This window comes from Narcine bancroftii, chromosome 9, assembly GCF_036971445.1.
Source record: "Narcine bancroftii isolate sNarBan1 chromosome 9, sNarBan1.hap1, whole genome shotgun sequence".
NCBI classification, from domain to species: Eukaryota; Metazoa; Chordata; class Chondrichthyes; order Torpediniformes; family Narcinidae; genus Narcine; species Narcine bancroftii.
The window spans coordinates 105,487,723-105,509,659 of record NC_091477.1 but is presented as its reverse complement, the minus strand read 5'-3'; the positions used below and the strand labels follow the sequence as shown (position 1 = coordinate 105,509,659).

General features: G+C 38.8%; 1 protein-coding gene and 1 long non-coding RNA gene across 6 annotated transcripts in view; one reads left to right on the top strand and one right to left on the bottom strand.

Annotated features, from left to right (window-relative positions):
* LOC138742575 (uncharacterized protein C2orf72 homolog) overlaps nucleotides 1–14,345 on the top strand; it is a 30,025-nt gene extending 15,680 nt beyond the window's left edge. The window contains exons 3-5 of one of the 2 annotated variants that reach the window (XM_069897163.1): nucleotides 7,122–7,238; nucleotides 10,314–10,450; nucleotides 10,785–14,345. In XM_069897163.1, the coding sequence (XP_069753264.1) occupies nucleotides 7,122–7,238; nucleotides 10,314–10,450 (254 nt within the window). In that variant the 3' untranslated portion in view covers nucleotides 10,785–14,345. Of the gene's footprint in view, nucleotides 1–7,121; nucleotides 7,239–10,313; nucleotides 10,615–10,784 lie in introns of those variants that run through there. The other variant, XM_069897164.1, reaches the window with a different exon arrangement.
* Nucleotides 1–21,937, bottom strand: part of LOC138742576 (uncharacterized) — a 33,867-nt gene that overhangs the window by 10,008 nt on the left and 1,922 nt on the right. The window contains exons 2-3 of one of the 4 annotated variants that reach the window (XR_011344270.1): nucleotides 19,131–19,272; nucleotides 458–756 (exon numbers count right to left, since the gene is read on the bottom strand). This is a non-coding gene — a long non-coding RNA (uncharacterized lncRNA). Of the gene's footprint in view, nucleotides 1–457; nucleotides 757–7,320; nucleotides 7,642–13,967; nucleotides 15,492–19,130; nucleotides 19,273–21,937 lie in introns of those variants that run through there. The other 3 variants (XR_011344269.1, XR_011344267.1, XR_011344268.1) reach the window with 3 other exon arrangements.

Here is a 21,937-nt window from a genome sequence, read left to right as displayed (position 1 = left end):
AATAGTGTTTACAAATTGTATTGTAACATGGGTAGATGACCTGTTAAATTGGCAGGTTAAATTTGTGTACAGGCCAATTAGTGGGTAGAATTTAAAAAAAATACTGCACAGGTGGGTAAACCACCTCTGAGATGGATTATCTACCCGTGTAAACACTGTATAGCTGCTAATGGTCAATTTGCAAGCAATCAATGGCTCCCCAGGTAGAAAATGATGTCAGCGCTTGCGTGCAATAGCCATCTTCCTTACCCATAATCTCCCACACCACTGGAATGCCAGGGAGGTTTCAGCAACATGGGGGATTATGGGTAAGAAGGATGGCCTTTGCTCCTGCCCCAACTTCGCTCCCCGCTGGCCCCACAGCGTTCCTCCCCAACCCCGACAGTGTTCCTCCCCTAACCCCGACAGCGTTTCAACTCCCTGTTCACCCAGGTCCCAACAGCGCCCCCTGCCCCAATTCCGCACCCACTTACCTTTTTGAGGCCAATACAGAGTACTGGCCCCTGTGGGGCCTCCGGTGAGTGCCCTTAAATTGCCTGGTCACCATTCGACCAGGCAATTTAGAGTCCAGTGTGTAAGTGCCACAGGGACCTGCTATATGGGTCCTGAGCATCCCCAGTTTGTAAACTCCTCTTGTGGCTGCTTATGGCATTCGCGGTGATCTCTTCAGCGAGAGATTGCCAACTCTTCTTTGGCTTGGCTTCACGGACGAAGATTTATGGATTGCCAACTATGCCAATGTTAAATCCACGCTTCCTGTCAAAGAAATGTACAGTGCAAAACAGATTTTTAATGAGTCACACCAGCAGGAATAAGCAGTATTAGAAGCAGGTAGACAAAGTTACCTCACTAATACTGTTAAACCTCATTCAAAGAATCCAGTCAAGGGGTTCAATATTTAAGGATCATTCTTGCATACAAATTAGAGTTATCTCTTTGAAAGTATTGTTACAAGTTAGAGTGGTACAGTCAGAATTTGCACATTTCTAAAGACCGGAAAATGGTTGACGTCAATTGTCTTTTTGCACGTACATTTTAGAATTAAAGATCTGAATTTGTAGCATATTCAGTGGAAGCAGGTCTGGAAAGCTGCTTGTAATATACAGTGATTTCCGTGCTCTGTGTGCCTTCAGTCACTTTCAGGGAGAGCAAACACTCATCTGTAAAGGCGGATGTACTTCGCCCTTGCGCCTAAATACTTACCTCTCTGAATGCGTCATGGGCAGCTCTGAGGCGCCAATTCCAACCCTTCTCGGGGAAGGATAATCGGCAGAGCACCATGCTTCATCAACTGATCTGAATGTACAGCCGCTGCGTGTTGAGTGCCACATTGTTTACAATTGAATGTCTCTCCACCATTTTGTTGTTTCCTATATATCGTTTTTTTAAAAAAATTTTGAGTGTGTGTCCAGACACTGGCTGCGACGGTGCCTTCATTTTCACTGGCTTTTGTACTATCACAGAACTTTTTTGTGTACTGCAGAGCTAATTCACTGGCGTGGCATATCTTCACAGCTCCAGCTAAGGTAAGCTCTATCTCTCGCAGCAACCTCTCTGTCACTTATTAATAATCCCAAACACAATTGAATCATGGAATCTTGCAGCGATACAAAATTTCATGTTCTTGTTTTTATTTTTAAGTCCATTAAGAAAGAAAATATGGCAAGCTATTTTAATGAAATGGAAAGCAGAATCTTCACCTATTCATGCACAGTGGTTTACATGATGTAATGTCATATTGAAGATTGGAGAAAATTAGATCTAACATTATAGATAAAGTTTCAATTTCAGAAATGTTGGGCCCATTCATAAAATATTATCATGATCGGCAGATTTAAGTAATTCAGATGCTCTGGCGATTGTCTAGTTTCTGAAGGTCACTATTTGATTCGTATCTTTAATGTTAACCTTGATTAGAGGGTGGGGCTAGATTAGTTTTAGATTTACTTTTTTTCCTTATTTTTTTAGATTAATCGATTATATATGGGTTTAATTATGGTTATCCTAGATCATATTCTCACATTAGACAGATATGACTTTGTGTTAGGACCAAGGTTTGGTAATATTGTAACTCGTACAGTTTCTATTCAGAATTTTTTTTAAAAAGAAATAATGTTTAATCAACAATTATGTGTGGATTTGAATTACATTTATAATAATTTGTAATATGTTTATGATGTGATGCTTTTTTGCTATATTAGTAGACTTTGTATGTAGGATTATCATGTTAAACTTGATTTTAAACAAAACTTTAAAAAGAAAGTATCAAAGTTCTCTCCCTGCAGCTGTGTGCACGAGTGAAACATATACCTCTTGAATGTTTCATTTTCCTTTGGTGAACAGTGTTCATCAAACATATCGGTAACTCTTGATGAACTTGCCCTGAACAGCTGCCTTGGCAAAAAAAAGTGTTGAAAGCCTCAAGTGCTTGAGGTCCCACCACAGTAAGTAGCAGTGCAATTTTCCATGCATCAGGTTTGCTATGGAGTCCAATAGCTTTCAGGTACAGCATAAATTGTTATTGGAACACTTATGTGGTTGACATTTTCAGTCTAATTTACAGTGTCAGGATTCTTTACACTCTCCATGTTTTCTGCTGCTATCGACTAATTCTCATTCTGCACACTCTTGGCCCTGCATAAGGCCGCCAATCCCCAGGAGACTTCTTTTGAACCTTATGCAATAGCAATGCCCAGAAGCTGTCTGATCTGAGGATTATGCTTGGCTCTTGCATGTGGTCAAATTCTGCGTTCGCAATTTTAAGACAGTTCTGGCATAATCCACAAGGCCGCGCTGCAACTAGAGGACCCCGAGTTTCTATGAGATGGGTTACTGCATGTTTAATGTATGGCGATATGATGGGCTCACTAGGCGAGGGAAACTCTTGAGCAATGCTCAGAAAGGGCTGAAGCCTCATCAGGTGGGTAACGACTTGCATACAAGTGCTACAGTCCACGACACAGCAATTCTTTAAATCCACCAGCGATGAAAAATGTGACAGGAAATCTGCCCCCAAAATAGAATTTGCCATGTTTGCAACTGTGAAAACTCACCAAAAAGGTTTGAGTCTGAAATCCAGTATGAGTGATCTCTGAAATTTCTACACTGGAATCAACAAGAAATTGAACACCCTCTTATGCATACGGTCTTTGAGGAAGAGATAGTCAAAGTGCCCTTGGGCAACAATTGCCTCTACTGCCCGGTTCCGTCATTTCCCAGCTGCCATTTGTAGAAGTCGCAAGTGACTGACAGGACCAGGCAGCAGCACCACCCATCGCCTCTACCACTTCCTCAACCACCATGATTCCAACCAGGCCGATGGGAGGAATTCCATTGTATGCTCAAAGCATGAACTTGCATCGTCAGTGTTGCCATTTGCTGCTCCAACTCCGTTTTCAGTTGATAAGATGCAAGTGGTTGACAAGGTGCAGTAAGCAGTTGTTCCAGCTCTGTTTTCTTCTGCTGACTAGGGGGAGTAGCCAATGTTTCTATCTGTATTGTGGACATAACAAGGTCAGCATGACCCACCAACTCATCACCTTTTGGCACGTTTGAGTTTCTGCAAATGTCATTCGGTCTGTGGATATTTTTGTAGCGAGCATGGATGAAGAGGAGCACAAGCACCATCTTATAACACTGTTCCAGAGGCTTGATGAATTTGACATCGAGATCAATCTGAGTAAATGCATTTTTGATGCTGTTGATCTTGTATTATTGGGATATGGAGTTATGCAACACAGTATCTTGCTCAATGAAACTAAAGTGCAAGAAATTTGAGATTTTCCTACACCCGTAACATTTGGCCAGTTAGGACATTTTTTTAGGGATAATGAATTTCTACCGTTGTTTCCTGCCAAATACTGCAGCATCTCTATTACCCATTACTGAACAACTAAAAGGATCTGACAAATCTATTTCTAAAAGACCATTGAGTTTGGGAGACAATGCAGAGCGTGCTTTCAACGATGTAAAGACTGCAGTTGTGAATGCCACAATGCTTGTACAATGCCTTGGTCTTTCTTACCACAGATGCCTCAGTCTGTGCCATGGGAGTGGTGTTAGAACAAAGAATCCATGGGCATTTGGAACCTCTGCTGTTTTGTTTTTTTTTTTGGACACGCTGTCATCAGCTCAGGCAAAATATAGTATGTTCTGCCAAGGACTCCTAACCAATTATCTTGCAATGAAACATTTCCATTTTTTATTGGAAGGTCATCTGTACTTCAGCCTCTTATTCTGAAGCACGCATCTCTTTTTCACCACAGGGAATTAGGGATTTGGACAACATCATGCAATTTTCCTCTGATAAATGGCACATCTGAGGGAAGGCGAATGTCATAGACGATGCATTGCCCAGGCATGACATTGAAGGCTTGCATACAACTACTGCCATCAATTTCACTGTTAAATGACTTGTTCACTGATCCTGATCTCATCCAGTATTGCTGGATCAACACAGGTTTCCATCTATAATATGTGAGGCTGGATAAGTCAGGTGAAACATTGGTCTGTGATTTCACAACCCCCCCTCCCCAAACAAAAAACCACTGGAAGACCTAAACCTTTCGTGCCAGTGGCAATGTGGCAGGAGATTTTTGAGGCTCTTTATAATCTGTCTCATCCTGGTAGAAGACCGTCAATCAAACTGATTACGGAATGCTTTATCTGGCCTCATGATAAATGGGATGTTGGATATGGGCAAGAACTTGCTTGCCATGTCAATGCCCTAAAATCTCCTGACACCTGAAATACAGGCTGGGAGATTTTGGTGTTAAGGATTCCTGTTTCCATCATGTGCACCTGAAATTGGTAGGCCTGTTTCCACCATCCAGAGGATTATATTTATCTGCTCACATATGAAGACCAGGCTACCAGGTGGCAGAAAGTCATTCCTGTCACTGATCTCTCAGTGGAGATGAACACTCAGGCCTTTGCGAATCATTGGGTTTTGTCTTTCGGTGTACTGGGCACCATTACAATGGACTGTGGGCCTCAGTTTGAGTTGGCATTGTTCCAAACTCTCATTTTTGGGAACTACCCATATTCAGACTATGGCTTACCATCCATAGGCAAAAGGCCTCCTTGAGCATTTCCACCACTGACAGCAGTTGGTGATGCATCTATATGGAGCAAAAGTTTGCCCATGGACCTCCTTGGCGTGCATTCTACTGTAAAAGCAGAGATGGTATATGGTACCATGCTGACTTTGCCCGGCGAGTTTGTGATTATGAGTCCAGGGACAACGCGCTATGATACACCTGCAGTGTATGTGCCGGATGATTTACAACACCACGCATATAGGCCTTTAATATGCTGCTGTTCACAGACATCTTCAGCCCATTCATGATGGGCCTTTTGAAGGCTTACAATGCCACCCGAAGCCTTTTGTGATTCGCAGAAATGGGAAACTGACACAGTTTCCATTGACAGATTGAAGCTGGTGTAGATTAATGGTCCAGGTTCTGCATCGGTGCCAATGTTGAAAGAATAGTTGTACCCCTGCCAGTCAGCACATACACCACCTGCCTTGCAGTATCGTATGAGGTCGGGCCGGACTGTCAGCTCTCCAGTCTGTTATGTAGTGGGACAAATCCAATCAATCACCTTCATGGAGGCTGAGGTGGGTTGGGGGCTGTCGTGGTCCTGTACTTGCCTACGTTGTTAAGTGGTGCTGGTCGGAGCTGATGGTGTATCCAGGGTGATGCACGGGAGTAATAGCGCGCATACGCAGGTTAGTTTAGACGGCTATTTACATTGTGATGGATCTTGGATGCAGAAGGAGGAGGAGATTGAGAGCAATGAGATCACTTGTGTGGCAGAGAGCCAATGAAAAGGTCAGAGGGGTTGGGCTGGGTGGTTTTCTGTGGGATGAAAAGTCATTGTTGTGTCTGAGAAGAATAAAGAGAGTCAACTCGATTTTGTACTGAAAAACAAGTGAGTGTATTCTTTAAATAGTGTATATACTGTAAATTACTGCAGCTTCGCTAGCATCTGTGGAGGGAAATGGAGAGTTGACATTTTGGGTTGTGCTCTTTCATTTGGACTCAAGAATAGCATCAAAAGCCCAGTAGATAATCAACTAATAAGAATATATAGAAAATCTGAAAATTTAAACATCTGATTCTCCAGATTTTACTTTTTGTTTACTTACCATTAATGATTGATATGTAGTCAACATCAGTCTCCTAAGAGAACGGAGTTATTTCAAATGATAAGATAGAATTCCTTTTGGATTTTCATATGTAAAGTAGAATTTGTGATTCTGATTATTAATTGCATGCAGCTAACTACAATTAAAATTTATTAAATGGATAAAATTTGCACCCTGCTCCAATTTCCCCTATCTTCAAAGCTCAACACTGCTCTTTCAAATAAAAAAACTTTTGTGTGATACTTCTAATTAAGGAGTTGGGAAAGAGCAACAAGTCCCATTGAACCTTGTTCTTTGGGCAGAAAATGTTATACTGTGTTTCAAGCATGCTTTCAGTGTAATTGTATCTAAATTTCAGAAACTGGTTAAATTTAGAGCAGGGTTAATGAAATGGAAGATCACAATGAACTGAGGTATCTTTAATTGAATGAAATAGGATTGGTTTTGAGACACAAGGTTGGGAACTATATATGCTAGGATTTTTTTTAACCCTTTAAACAGAGGTAAATGGAAGGGAGATGTCTGATTATGAATGATGGGATAATGGTGGTGGATGGAAAGGACTATAGTTCAAAAAATCAAGGTAGAATCCGTTTGGTTGGAGCAAAGAAACTGCAAAGGACTGAATTGATGGAAGCTGTCTTTAGGCCTAGAAAGAATGGTGGTAATATTGGTATTATTATTTGATGGCAATGCCCTTCTCTCCCCCAATTGGGCCTCCATCATCTAGTCCTGTTCCCCACTTCCAGGGACCGCTTCTTCCCCAGATGCTGAAAATTCCTTCACACATTCTGTTGTGCAAGAATAAAATGTTTAATAGCTTTTAGGGAAGGGAAATATTTATTCACTCCTATCATCCTTTCAGACATAGTGCGCATCATAAACAAAGAGTGAGGGTAAAAGTAATTAATCATTTAAATGAATTGATTTACAGTGAAATCAGAAATCACAAAACTATTTTTGTTTACAGATTTAAAGAAAAGAAGACAGTCCTGTTTTCCTGGATTCTTTTGCTTATTGGGTAATACAAGAAGACGTAAAGAAGACAGGGACATTAACAACATTTGGAATGGCATGGAAGCAAAAGGTACAGAGAAAATGACAAAATAATGTTACTTGTTAAACTTTTCATTTATAAATTTATCTTGATGGTTTTAAAAAAAAAAATAAAGCAGATTTTCATGTGTGCTTCATAGTATGCCAAAGAAGGAGACCATAAAGTTGAAGCAAAAGACAATCTGCTGGACGAACTCATTGAGTCAGGAACCATTTGTTGGGGCAAAGCAATAGTTGATATTTTGAATCTCCATTCCAAATGTTGTTTGCTTTTGCCTCTTCAGATGCTGCCTGACCTTTCGATCTTGCAGCAGGGTGTTGTGGCTGCAGATTACATCTACAACCTCTTCTAGCTCCAACAAAATGGGTCTTTCAAAGAGCTATCATTATCTTCATTCCCTTGGACTTTCCCTGTGTCTCTGATGACTGTGAACCTGTATCCACCAACATATACACAGTACATTTCATTGCATATTTTTGATCGTATGATCTTTTTAAATCATGTTACAACTGAATCCTTCAAGAATTTAAATATCTTCATCAAATCTTCTCTAAGTCTTACTGCTATAATGAGAAGAATCTTAGTTTCTCCAGTCAACCAACAAAGCACCTCATCTCATTCATGGAATTATACTGTTAAATCTTTAATGTAGCCTTTTTCAAAAACCTTTCTACATTGATTAGTATGGTGCCAGAATTGGACCCATCTCTAGCTTAGTCACATTTTTATTTTAATATACTTTTACCATAGCTTTCTGTTTTTGGACTCCATGATCTGTATATTAATTTGCACAACTTCAGAACAATAATTGCTGTTGAAAATTACCCCAACAGAAGAACAATTTTGTGCATACATTTGAGTGGCTTTTGTGGTCATCAGGAAATTTGATTCCCAACTTTTCAGTGAGATCTTTGTTTGTCCTGGAACCTACATTTTGTTGTTAAACTCTCAGTAATCAGTAGTAGTGCAATACAAAATTTGACTGCATTCAAGTTTTCTATCTCACTAGTCTAAAAGTTGGTAGATTTACCAACAAAAAAAAAGTTATAATAAACCCCATTTCTTTCAAATTGTGTTATTTAAAACCTGCAAACTGAAATCTGAGACTTCACAGGTGTCCTCTACCTGAGGAAATCATGATTGCTGTGATTCTTCGCTTATCTCTCTCTCTCTCTCTCTCTCTGTGTGGTTAAGTATAAATAATTTAGATAAGGTGTTATTATTAATTAATTATTACAAATATAATGTTAAATATAACACTGTCTATGCTCATTTCTATTGCTACTGTCTGGTACAGCTTAAATTTGATTACCCACAGAAATCTGATAGCCTACTGAATTTTGTTTCCATCCTACTTTTGCTTTCTATCTTGCATTTGCTTTAAGATTGAAAATCCATTGGTAGGATCATGGCTTATATGCAACAGTCAGTGAAGGCTAGTGTCAAACAAGTTTGCAATATCTACCACAAGTAGATCTCTGTGTGTGGAAGTTTGAATGTAAATATTTTAAGTATTTTGTCTGTTCAATATGCATTATACATTATTTAATTAGTGTTAATTCTGCAGATCATTCTGACTGATAAATCTAATATTTTGCCACAACATCTGACCAGTTGGGATCAATTAATTTTGGGAACTCAAACCCCCCCGCTTAAATGAAAAAATAACCAGGATATGATACATAATATTGCAATGAGGTAGATTTGTTATCTTGTGTCTAATACAAGTTATCTGCTTGTTGTGGGCCTGCAGTTATGTCTCAACAAAGGGAGAACAGAAAATAGATTTGGTTCTTGACAGCAATTTAGTGATTTTCAAGTATAAGCCAACAAAATGATTTTGAATTGTTATGAGCTCAGAGGACCCCAAAACCCAACAGCAATAGACATTCACCAAGACAAATGGTTACTTAAACAAAAGTTGCTTTTAATTATCTTTATACATGAAAACAGGATCACACTTTAACATTACTATTAAATTCACTAACCTAACAACCCCCTTCTAATTCTAATGTGTATGTGTATGTAAGTTTAGAATTTTCTTTGGTTCACAGTCCAATCTCACTTCTCATTCCTCCAAGTTTACTGTTTGGAGGCAATTCTTATACTGTGCACAGAATTTAACATTTATGAATTCCACCAGGATTTAGTGCTTGAAAGGTAAATGGTTACCATGCAGGAAGGTTCTTGTTGGTTTTCAGAGAGAGATTTGTTGTTTGCTGGACACCCACAACTGATTCCTGTTAATCAGCCACTTCAGTGTCTTACCGAAGAAACTTGCCCATCAGAGTTTTCCAGATGATGACCTCTTCAGGTCGCCACAGAGTTCCTTTTTGTTTCTCTTATTTCAAGTGAAACATTAGGCAGCCAGTCCTCTCCTCTTGTATGGATCACAAGGGCTTTAACCAGGCTGAACTAAGCACTCACAACCCATCTTCAAAATGGGTTTTTTCCACAAGCTTGCCAGCTTGTCCTGTTCCAGTCCCAGCTGCTGCTGCTGAACTGAATTCTCTCTCTCAGAGAAACTCCTGTTTGACTCCATCTCTGCTTGCAAAAACCACATGATCCTCTTAGAATAGCAAACAGCACTCCCAGGCAGCCTGCGGATCCAAACCTACTCCTCCGAGTTCTTTCATCTGTTGCTTTTCAAAACAATCTATTAGTGAAGTCTCTTGGGCACTCTCCAAAGTTTTGCAAAGGCTCTTGGAGCTGCCCTGTCTGGCTTGAGCAGAACTCCAGTATTTTAAATGAGATTTGTTTTGAAGTGTTTGCATGTGACCTATGCTAAGAAAACATACACATAATCTGTCAGATAATTCAATCCTGAGGATTACTAGTTATTACTTCAACATAAAGACTAGCAGATTTGTCTTGTCTACTTCTCCTTGACTGATGACCAACCTGGTAATTACTGTTTTAAAGAAAAAAGGGAAGTATTTCATTCTCTGGTTATGCTGTTCTTTATAATCAGTATGTCAAAGCAACGAATGGAAAACCTAATGTATGAATTTGGAATCGATGTGGCTTGCTAACAAATGAAAATTTGTGAAATTGTATTTAAAATATTATTTTATAATTTTTATCTGCAATATTGCTTTTCTTTAGAAATATTGAAGGATACTGAAAAAGAGGTTGCTTCACAGAAAGTGAGACTGTCCCAAAGTACAGATGCTCTTTGTAAAACTGACCAGCAGATTGACTCCAATGGAAATAATGAACTGAATATGGAAACTGAAGTTTAAGTAATTCTACCTTTTTCTAAGACTGCACGTTTATTAGAGCACCAGAACCTGCTAAGAAAAGCAAATTAAATAGCTGATTGACCATGAAATATTTTCCATTTCTCAGTGTATTCATAAGGAAGAGTTATTCCAGAATAATGTGAAATATATTACTACAATAACAACCATGTTATAGTATGTTTGTTCAGTTTCTAGATATGTATGTCAAAGCAACGAATGGAAAACCTAATGTATGAATTTGGAATCGATATGGCTTGCTAACAAATGAAAATTTGTGAAATTGTATTTAAAATATTATTTTATAATTTTTATCTGCAATATTGCTTTTCTTTAGAAATATTGAAGGATACTGAAAAAGAGGTTGCTTCACAGAAAGTGAGACTGTCCCAAAGTACAGATGCTCTTTGTAAAACTGACCAGCAGATTGACTCCAATGGAAATAATGAACTGAATATGGAAACTGAAGTTTAAGTAATTCTACCTTTTTCTAAGACTGCACGTTTATTAGAGCACCAGAACCTGCTAAGAAAAGCAAATTAAATAGCTGATTGACCATGAAATATTTTCCATTTCTCAGTGTATTCATAAGGAAGAGTTATTCCAGAATAATGTGAAATATATTACTACAATAACAACCATGTTATAGTATGTTCGTTCAGTTTGTAGATATGTCTTTCACTAAAATCCAACTACCAGTTTTTTCAAAAAAAGATGAAGGGTCAAAAATAATCTGACCTATGGAATTAGATCTTGCTGACATTAACAATGTTATGTATTTATCCCTGGCAGATAAAGAAAAATACTCAAAATTGCACATGGTTTGCCAAATCTCCTCTTCTTATGACATCCATAATTTTTCTTAATAATAACACACCCAAGTAAAAGTATGTTCAGTAAAGACCAGTAGGATATTTTATACACCAATAGGGAAAATTCAGAATTTTGTAACACTATCTTATTTTACAAAGGCAAATTTGGTATGCATCCGCATACTTTGACTACTAACTAGTATGTATTTTTTTAATAAAAGTTGGTTATAATGTTAATGGAAGGCTTTTGAAAGAGTAAAGTTGATGCACACAATTGGGAATAAAAATTTGAGAATTAAACCAATGGAATTTTGGTGTTAGTGTTAAGCAAATATGTAAAATTGATTGGTTTCCTTTGAATTATAATTAAGGCAGCAGAATAAATCAAAGAATTTTTAATGATTTACTTTTGCTCCACCAGAGATGCATAGAGCATCTAATTTTAACTCCTGTTGGAGAAAATTGTATGTTGAAATTGGACGCCACTAAATCTGTTGAAGTGGAAGGAAACAAAGTCTCATTGATGATATTTGAATATCTAAATACTGTATAAATATGAATAATGGAGTGACTGCAAGAGGGTCTACAGTGATCAGTGGTACAATCTATGTTAAAATGCTATTTTACAGTTAGATAATTCTGTGCAAACACTGGAGCATTTTTATTGAGCAAGAACAGATATCATTGCAGACATCTTATCCAAATGCAAGACGAGCCACAAATGGGAGAATGACATCTTTGGAGGAAAATTACCAGCAGTTGAGGTGAAACACTTGTTACTTAAAATTATTTATCTGATACTATATTTGAAAATTATGGTCTATTCACTGGGCTGCTGAATGTTTGAGTACACAAGTTTATGAAATATAAATTCATCAGTTGATTATATTACCAATAGGTCAATCCTTTCATTTGTTTTTCTTTTTCCAATCTGTTTATTGAGTTATATGAAACATGTATACAAGAGGGGAGGTACATTACATTCACGTATTTACATGTGTATAAGAAAAAGAACATATTAGTATTTAACAAATATAAATTAACCATCAATTTCTTTTCCTCCTTGTAAAAGCAAAAGAAAAAAAAGAGAGAAAAAACATTTTTTATTACAAAATCCCCTCTAACTAATCCAAAAAAAAATGGACTGGGCAGTCCATTCTGAGAGTAAAGTAGGAAAACAAAGGGTTTCCTGGTTGAAACCAAATTTACCATAAGGAATTAGGAGAGATTCTAGTATAAGATTATGATTCTTAAACGAAATGGAAATATTGAATAAACAGTCACCAGACTTCTTCAAATTTAAAAGATGTATCAAATGTCCAACTCCTAATTTTCACCAAACTTAAACATGACATGAGAGGAGAGAGGTGGGTTAGGATTCATCCATGTTAAGTAATGTGGCTTTTCTAACCAATAATGTTGAAAAGGCAATTATATGCTGTGCAGTAACAGGAATATGCCCAGTCTCTGCCGGTATGATTCCAAAAATAGGTGTTAAAAGATTTGGTTGTAATTCTAATCCTAGAACTTTTGTTACGGGTTTGCAAGACACCTTTCCAGAAATTATCTAGTTTTGAACATGACCAGAACATTAAGAGTTAAAATGGCTACCTCAACTTTGCACCTTTCACAAGTAGGGTTTATACTGGGAAAAATGCAGGCCAACTTACCTTTAGACCAATGGTTCTCAACCTTTTTCTTTCCACTCACATACCACTTTAAGCAATCCCTTACATAACACCTATGCTATCCTTTAAGTGGTATATGAGTGGAAAGTAAAAGGTTGAGCATCACTGATTTAGACATGTGTGCTTGATGTACCACCTTGAACTGAATCAAGGAATGACAGACACAAATTGATGGAGTATTACTAGTCAAATAATATGATTGATCATCTGGAGCAATTCTTAAATTCCAATTCCAAAGCACCTTTAAATTTATCGATGGATATCGGAAGCAAGTTAAGCCAATTATATATTGATTCTATTAATCCTTTTTAAGTGGATACACTTGAAAAAGGGTGTCTATCATATTACATGCAATATCTTCCCTTCAGTCAGGTACCAGGATTGGATATAAAGCCTTCAATGATGCTTCCATTTATGTAAACTCTTCACTGACTCTATATACTCTAGGACTTTGAGTGAAAATTTTTTTTGAGGCATCTATATCATTAATTCAGTTCGTGGGTACTCATTGGCCTCATTGCTGGGAGCTCCTCTACACTTTGCGTTATCCAAAATTAATAGACAAGATCTTAACCCATCTCTTAAGCATACAATAATGATGTGGTTCCAGTTTCATAACTTTTTTGAGTTTAATAATGCATCTTAATTCCTTTTTTAAATCACCATTGATTGATCAGATGTTTTCAATTTGGAAAACTAATCATTTCATTTGTGATAGTCAAAATATTTGAATTGTTTGGATGTTGAAGTCTACTTGCATTTTTGGTAAATTTAGATTGTACAGTTTACAGTCGGTACACCCTTCAAATCTCTCCAGTTAGGCATTATGGTTTTGGTAATTAAATTTTTCAAAATGTTGATAAAGTAATAGGTAAATTATAATTGCTTCAAAGGTAGAGATCATTTGACCTTTATATTAAAAAAAATCATTAGTGTGAATAAACCTAGGCACTTTCATAATGATGCTAAGATATTAGAAGCTAATTTATCACTCCCCAATAAGTAAAAAGATTAATATACTTTGAGACAAATACATGATTTTATTTCTTTATCTAGGTGGATTACAGAGATGATTTGTATTGGTGGTGGAGTGTATTTTCCATTCATAAAAAATCAAAACGCCCTTTACAATCTATAGTATTTATGTAACAGAAGTTTTGAATTTCTACTTCAGAGTTATTGTCAAGAGTACATACATGACATCACATACAACCTTGAGATTTTTCCTGTGGGTGAGGCAGAATTATAGTACCACTAATTGGTAGTGCAAAAAATCTCTACACAATGTATACATGTAAATGTATTAAAAAAAACTGTAAACATAACAAATGTAAACAAGCTGACTGTGCAATAATTGCAAATAAAAAAGAAAATCAATAAAGTGCACAAGTAACAGTCCTTAAATGAGTCTCTGATCATTTGTCTTTGAGGAGTCTGATGGTGGAGAGGTAGCAGCTGATACTGAACCTGGTGGTGCGAGTCTTGTGGCACCTATACCTCTTTCCTGATGGCAGCAGCGAGAACAGAACATGTGCTGGGTGGTGAGGACCTTTGATTCCTGCTGCTCTCTGATGGCAGTGTTCCCTGTAAATGTTCTCAATAATGGGGATGGTTTTGTCTGTGATGTCCTGGACTGTGTCCACTAGTTTTTGGAGGGCTTTATACTCCGGGGTTTTGGTGTCTGAATACCAGACCATGATGCAGCTGACCAACACACTTTCCATCACACTTCTGTAGATATTTGTCAGGGTTTTTGGTGTCTTGCCAAACCTCTGCAAACTGAGGAAATAGAGGTGCTGATGTGCTTTTTTCACAATGCCTCTTGAGTGTTGGGTCCAGGAAAGGTCCTCTGAGATAGTGACTCCCAAGAACTTAAATTTACTCACCCTCTCCACCTCTGATTTCCCCCATTGATCACTGGATTGTATACCTTTCCTAAAGTCAACAATCAAGATTGTTGTTGGTGCACCATTCAGCCAAGTTTTCAATCTCCATCCTGAACTCATTCCCTTCCTTTATGCAACCCAATACCGTGGTATTGAAAGCAAATTTGTAGATGGTGTTATTTTCATATCAAACCACACAATCATAGGTGTAAAGTTGGTCCTGATGGAGATTGTGGAAGAGATATTCTTACCAATCTTCATTGATTGTGGTCTGGAGATGAGGAATCCATGATCTAATTACACAGTGGGGTGTTAACTCCCAGGTCTTGGAGTTTGTTAATCAGTTTTGATGGGATGATGGTGCTAAATGTCAGAGGGTAGCTGATAAAGAGCATTCTAATGTATGCATTTTTTTGATGTCCAGGTGTTCTAGGGCTTTGTGTAGAGCCAGTGAGATGGCATCTGCTGTAGACCAGTTTCTACGATAGGCAAACTGGGATGTACAATGCCATCACTCAGACAGGACCTGATCTGCTTCATAACCAGCCTTTCAAAACACTTTATCACTGTTGATGTAAGTTCTTCTGGTCGATAGTCATTAAGGCAGGTCACTACACTCTTCTTGGGCTTGTCTGAAATAGATGGGTACCACGCCCTGCTGGAGTGAGATATTGGAGATATCCATGAATACATTGGAAAGTTGGTGACAGATTTTTAATACTCAGCCAGGTACTCCATCCGGACTGGATACTTTCTTCGGATTCACTCTCCTGAAGGCAGCATACAGGCCATCCTCATGTACATACAGGGTGGTATCAATAGGGGACTTGGGGACGCGGAGGGGTGTTACTGTCATTAAATCAGACTTAGTAGGTATTGAGTTCCTCTGGGAGTGAAGCTTTGTCATCTGCAACTTCACTGAATTTCGTTTTGTAACTGGTTATGGCACTTAGACCCTTAATCTTATTTGTCTAAAACCAAATGCTCACAGTGGGAATATACATTTTTTTTTACCTTATTAAAATACAAAACAGTTCTTCAGAATGAATTAATTTAACGCATTCTTCTATATCCTATTGTTTACTCTCAGTGATGCTGTTCATTGGAAAAGGATACATTTCAGAAGTGAAATACATCTATGTACTATATGTTATACAGATGGATCATTAAATAAAGAAGCCAAGTTGATAATGTTGATCAGTTCATTGGAATGTGTCCTTTTTTTTAAACCACCAACAATAACAATCTGTTCAATGTGGATCTAAGATGACTAAAACTCTTCGAGTACTAAAAACACAAAAATGCAGGAAAAACCCAGCACATCATGCAGCATTCACAGGAGTAAAAGATATATAATCAATGTTTCAGGTCTGGGCCCTTCTTCAAGGTATGAGCAAAAAGCAGGCAGGTGCCTGAAAAAGGCAGGGGAGGAGCATGGGCCAACAGGCAAAAGGTGATGATTGGACATAGATAGAGAAAAGATGAAAATTAATCGGGAAAGTGGCAGCTCTGTGAATGCTGGAGGAATGGAGACCGGAAAAGGAAAAGAGAGACAGAGCTAAGGGAAGGAGACTTTGGGATACGGGGAAGGGAAAAGAGGGAAGTGGGCTAACAGAAACTAGAGAAGTCAATGTTAATGCCATCTGGTTAGAGAGCTCAGATGGATTTTGAGGTATTGCTTCTCTAATTTATGGGTGGTTTCAGTCTGGCAATGCATGAACACAGATGTTGGTAAGGGACTGGGTTGGGGAATTGAAATAGGTTACCATTGCAGTGGACAGAACGAAGGTGGTCAACTAAGTGATCTTCCAGTCTGCGCCCAGTCCCTCTGATGAAGAGGAGGCCACAATAGGAGCACCAGATATAGTAGATGGCCCAGGGAGACCTACAGGGAAGTGTTGCTTCACTTGGACAAACTACCTTGAGGCCTCATTGGTGGTGAGGGAGGAGGTGAGTGCATGTTGCATTTTTTGTGATTACAGATAGGTACGAAGGGAACGATTTGTGGGAAGGGAGGAAGGAGTAGATGAGGGAGTTATGGAGTGAGGGTCCCTGTGGAAGGTGAAGGGAGGAGAGGGGAAGATGTGTCTGGTGTGGGATCACAATGTAAGTAGAAGAAATGGTGGAGGATGATATGTTGGAGGTGGAGGCTGGTGGGCTAGTATGTGAGGACAAGAGAAATCCTCTGCTTTTCTCCTATGCATGTCACACCTCCTATCCTATTATTGTCAAGTGTCTCTCCCTTTCTATTCCTATGCCTCCTTTCCTCTAGTTGTCTCTATCTTTCCCTTTGCTCTCATTCAAGGACACTTCAATGTTCAACAAGCTGTGTTTTATTAATTGTTAGTGGAGAACTGATGCCCACATTAGTTAGTTCCCACATTGAATCCTGAAATTTGACTTGTATACTTGTAAGTCTTTTTAGAATATGTGAAATGCTTCAAGAATGTTTGAATGGGCTACAAGATTTAATTTTGTTTAAGATGTATAGAGCCTAAACAGACCCAAGGGATGCAAGGCTTTTCACTGATCCATATTATCTCATTAATGAATGCATTCAGTCTTGTGAATTTCCAGAATATTAAGTATTACATTACTTCTTTGCATGAAACTAATCTATAAATCAAATATTACTGTCAAAATATAGTTATGGATTGATGGTCAACAAAAGTTGTGCCATTTATTTAATTTTGGTGGTCGCCCACGGAATCTAAAGAAAAACACCAATAAAAGGTGTTTCTTTGTGATTTCTAAAGTTATGGACAGCATCAGGGAAACGATGGGCTGCACAACTTGCACAGCTGCAGGTCAAATTGAATTCTTGTTGGCAGTTTTTAACTGGAACATGTGGTAAAAATACATAAAACATTGAATGATTTTTTAAAAATGGCTTGAATTTCCAATGACTTGCAGCTATTGTACATGGTTTTTAATCTATGAATAAATGAATAGTTAGCTATTTTCTCCAAATTTGTTAATCTGTTGAAGCAATAATGAAGAAATTATTCAATGGCTACTACATGATTGAAACAAAATAGGTAACTGTACTGTGATCGATATTTTTTTATATTTAGGTTGAAACTGTTAGAATGTAGTCCATTGCCTGGTGGCTTTTACTTTATCAATAGTGAGAAAGAAATGTAGAAAAATGGACTTGGCAACCAGCTAACTTGCTGATGTTTCAAAATAACTTGCCTGTTAGGAGGTATTCTAGTGACCCCCTTACTCTCTCGAAAAGCAGGCTGAGGAAAATGCCATAATAATGATCAAACTACTTGCATCTAGAGCATTTTGGTGTGCAGGCACAAGAGAGAAGATATAGGGGATAGTAAAATTACTGTAAACCTAATTAACAATGCAGTTGTAGTATTTTTATATAATTTTTGGCTTTCTTTCAATTGAGAGTTTAGGTAACCTCTGCAAGATTGTTTGGTGAGAAAATTGCTCAATACACCTATTTTCCAGATTCAATTTCCAGTCTGTGTTAGGCAAGTGTAGTTGAAGATGAGGTACTGTTCCTCCAATTTGTGGGTGGTCTCAGTCTGGCAGTGCATGAGACCATAGACAGACATGTCAGCATGGGAATGGGTCAGGGAACTGAAATATGTTGCCACTGGGAGATCCACGCTATTGCCATCTATTGCTATTGTATTGCAATTGATATATAATGCTATCATGTGGTACAATACCACCTAATCCTGATTTTTTTTCCTCAAGAGTGAATTCCTGTTGTATGGGATTCTTGGGAAAAGTCCATTCACTGGTGGATAATACGAAAATAATTATATTTTAAAAAAATTGGACATACAGCACAGCAACAGGTGATGGGAAAAAGTAAGGGAAGTGAGTTGTGCACCGATGTAAATTAACTATGGTGCACTAACTTAACATTGCTGACACTCACTGCTCTGGAGTATCTGATTATTACGTGCCGGCCTTTTTTTTATCTCCCAAGAGAATTTATTGCATCATCACTGTAGGAGTTTGTTTATCTCTGGGTGCGAATGCTAAAGCAGCCAATGAAGTCCTTTATGCTGCTATTGGCAAATTGCAGACATTATATCTGATGGTGCCTTTATCGTATGTGGAGATTTTAATCACTGTAATTTACAATCTGTGCTCCCAAGATTTCATCTAAATGTGACATGCAGAGTTGCAGTGCTCTGGCACCTTGTCGGGCTGCTACAGAGCTGATCTGACACCTCATCGCTCCAGGCGGTGGTCGGCGGCCCTCTCCCTCTTCCACCCCACCCCTCCCCTCCTGCTGAGCACTATTCTGGACATACAAGGCACCTACCTGTACCTTCCATGACCAGTCGTCCTAGTTCCTCATCCTCCTGTTTGCTCTCACTTATACAACATGGTGACCTCCAAGGCCAGGTCTCCCAAGACCTCCTTGTTGCCATTTATGGTGAGCTCCGGCACCTAAAAAATTAGCACTGCACCTCCGGTGATATGTAATACAAGAGGGAATAAAACCCAGGATTAGGTTTACACAAATGTGGCTGATGTGTACAAAACCACTGCCCTCCCTCATTCTAGTCAGTCTGACCATCTTTCAATGTTTATGATTTTATGATTCCCAAGTACAATCCAGTCATCAAACAGGTTAAACCTGTAACTAAGACTATTAAGATTAGGCTGGAGGTGGCAGACTCGGTTCTTCAGCAACATTTTTAAAATACAGGCTGGAGTATGTTTGTTGCTCTTGCCACAGGTTGATGTCAATATATACACCAACTTTGTTATTGAGTATATAAATAGGTGTATATATGGAGTAACATCACAGAAGAAAATTAAAATATACGTGAACCAGAAACTGGATGAACAGTGAAGTTCACTGTTTGATCAAAGATACAGATTCAGTCTTTAGATCTGGAGACCAGTTATATAGATTAGCCAGCACCGATTTAAAGAGAGGAATCTCTTGGGCTAAATATATATACCAACAGAAGATTGAAGAGCAATTTGTATCCTCGGATTCATGGCATGTGGCAAGGAATACAGATTATCACGGATTATATATCATTTGTCATAGTACCTGTTTCTAGCTGCAACCCACTAAAATTCTCAGAGGATCTTAATTATTTTTGTGTTCATTTTGATTGAGAGAATAAGGAAGTCTCTTTCAAGGTGGATCTTTTACTGAGTGAACTACCTCTCTCGATTTCCATTACAGATGGATGGACCATCCTTAGTAGGTAGGACTGGATGGCATACCTAGTCATGTGCTTAGAGCTGTTACTCAATACTCATAAGACAAAGAACAGACAGGAAGCCACACTCGCGTCCCGATTTACATCAATGAAGTTGTAGTGGAGCATTTACAGAGCTTTAAATTCCTGGGAGTCCATATCTCTGCTGATCTCATTTGGTCCTTGAGTTCATCAATTTTGATCAAAAAAGACACAACAACATCTTTATTTTTGGAGATGCATGAGCAAGATACATCTCTGCTCAAGAATTCTGGTGGATTTCTATAGATGCACAATTGAGAGCATGCTGACATACAATATTTCGGTGTGGTATGGGAATTGTACTGTACAAGAACATAAGGCACTCCAGCGGGTAGTGAAAACTGTTCAGCAGATTGTTGGAATGCAATTGCCTACCATCAAATCTATCTATAGGGAACAATGTTTGAGCAGGGTGAGGATTATCAAAGACGTAACACACCCTAACCGTGAACTATTTACTCTCCTACCATCCGGTAGCTGCTATAGGAGCCTTCGCTCGTGCTTGAAAAGAGCTTTTTTTATGAAGCTGTGATAATACTAAACACCAATTCACTGTGCTGATTGGTACTGCGCTTGTATTTTATAATCAGTAATATTTAGCAATTTATTTTAGAATAGTGTGGCTTTAATTGCATATGGTTTATTGTATGTTTTTATTGTAAAGTATTTTATATTCCGGTCGATGCTGATTTTGATTCTTTGGCTGGTCTACCAGCACAATGACAATAAAGATCAACATTATCCATTGAAGTTACAGCTCAATTGCTCTACTTCGTCAGAAGCCTAAAGAAATACAGTACATGCCCAATGTTTCTTACCTATTTTTACAGATGCACCCTAGCAACTATCCTGTCCATATGGATCATAGGTTGCAATGGGAACTGCTTTGCCAACAGGGTCGTGAACCCTACTCAGGTTATCATGCAAACAATGTCTACTCCATCGACTTCCATTTCTACCTCCTGCTGCCTTTGGAAATTGCCCATATATTAAAGGACCCATCCCATCCAGACATATTCCTTTCTTCCTCGTTCCATTGGGCAGATTTGTTTGCTTATACATACAAAATTTCAGATTCAAAGACTCTTTATTTCTTGCTGTGATTGGACTCGTGTATGGACCTCTCCTTGGCAAAAGGTATGTATCTGCATCTGTTTAACTATATGTTTTTCTCTACCCTGCTCTTTGACCAGTAACACTACCCTGCACATTTAAAAATCCACTACCTGCTGTATTTGGGTATGGGTTGACCTGCCTGGATATTTCACTGGATCCCAGTACCCAATGCAATAAACAACTCAACAATCAGTCTCCATCGCCTCTGCCACCCTCATACCCTCTTCCAAGGACACCATGGTTTGTTCCAACAACCTCTGGCAGATTTCATTTGACCAGACCCCCGCCACCAGCATGTCCCTCATCAAGTCCAGTGCTATTTTCTGTGGGGTTCTAGCACGGAAGTTGCATGCCCGTGTCAAGGCTCTTACTGAGAGCATGAAATCCTGGAAGGACTCCCCTGGTTGTTGTCTTCTGGTCAGGAGAAGGTGTCTTGCGCATAACTCGCCTCCCCCTTGGAGATGGTGGGACTGGAGCATGTCCATAGCTTCCCTGTATGAGGCGCAGTCCTGGACTAACACGTATGGGCGGTCTCCCAGCTGGGCCACTAGCAGCGTGAAAAGGTCTTCCGGGTGCACAGCTGGCATCATCAAGCAAGCGTGGTTCAGGAAACAATGTCTCCAGCAGCTGAAGTGCGTGCGTTTGCCGGTGGCCTCGTTCCAGGCGTTCTGGCTGTAGCATCGCTTCTAGGTGCTGGCATTGATTCATTTCTAGGTGCCTTGATCGTGCTGAGGCTGGGGACTGTTGCCTC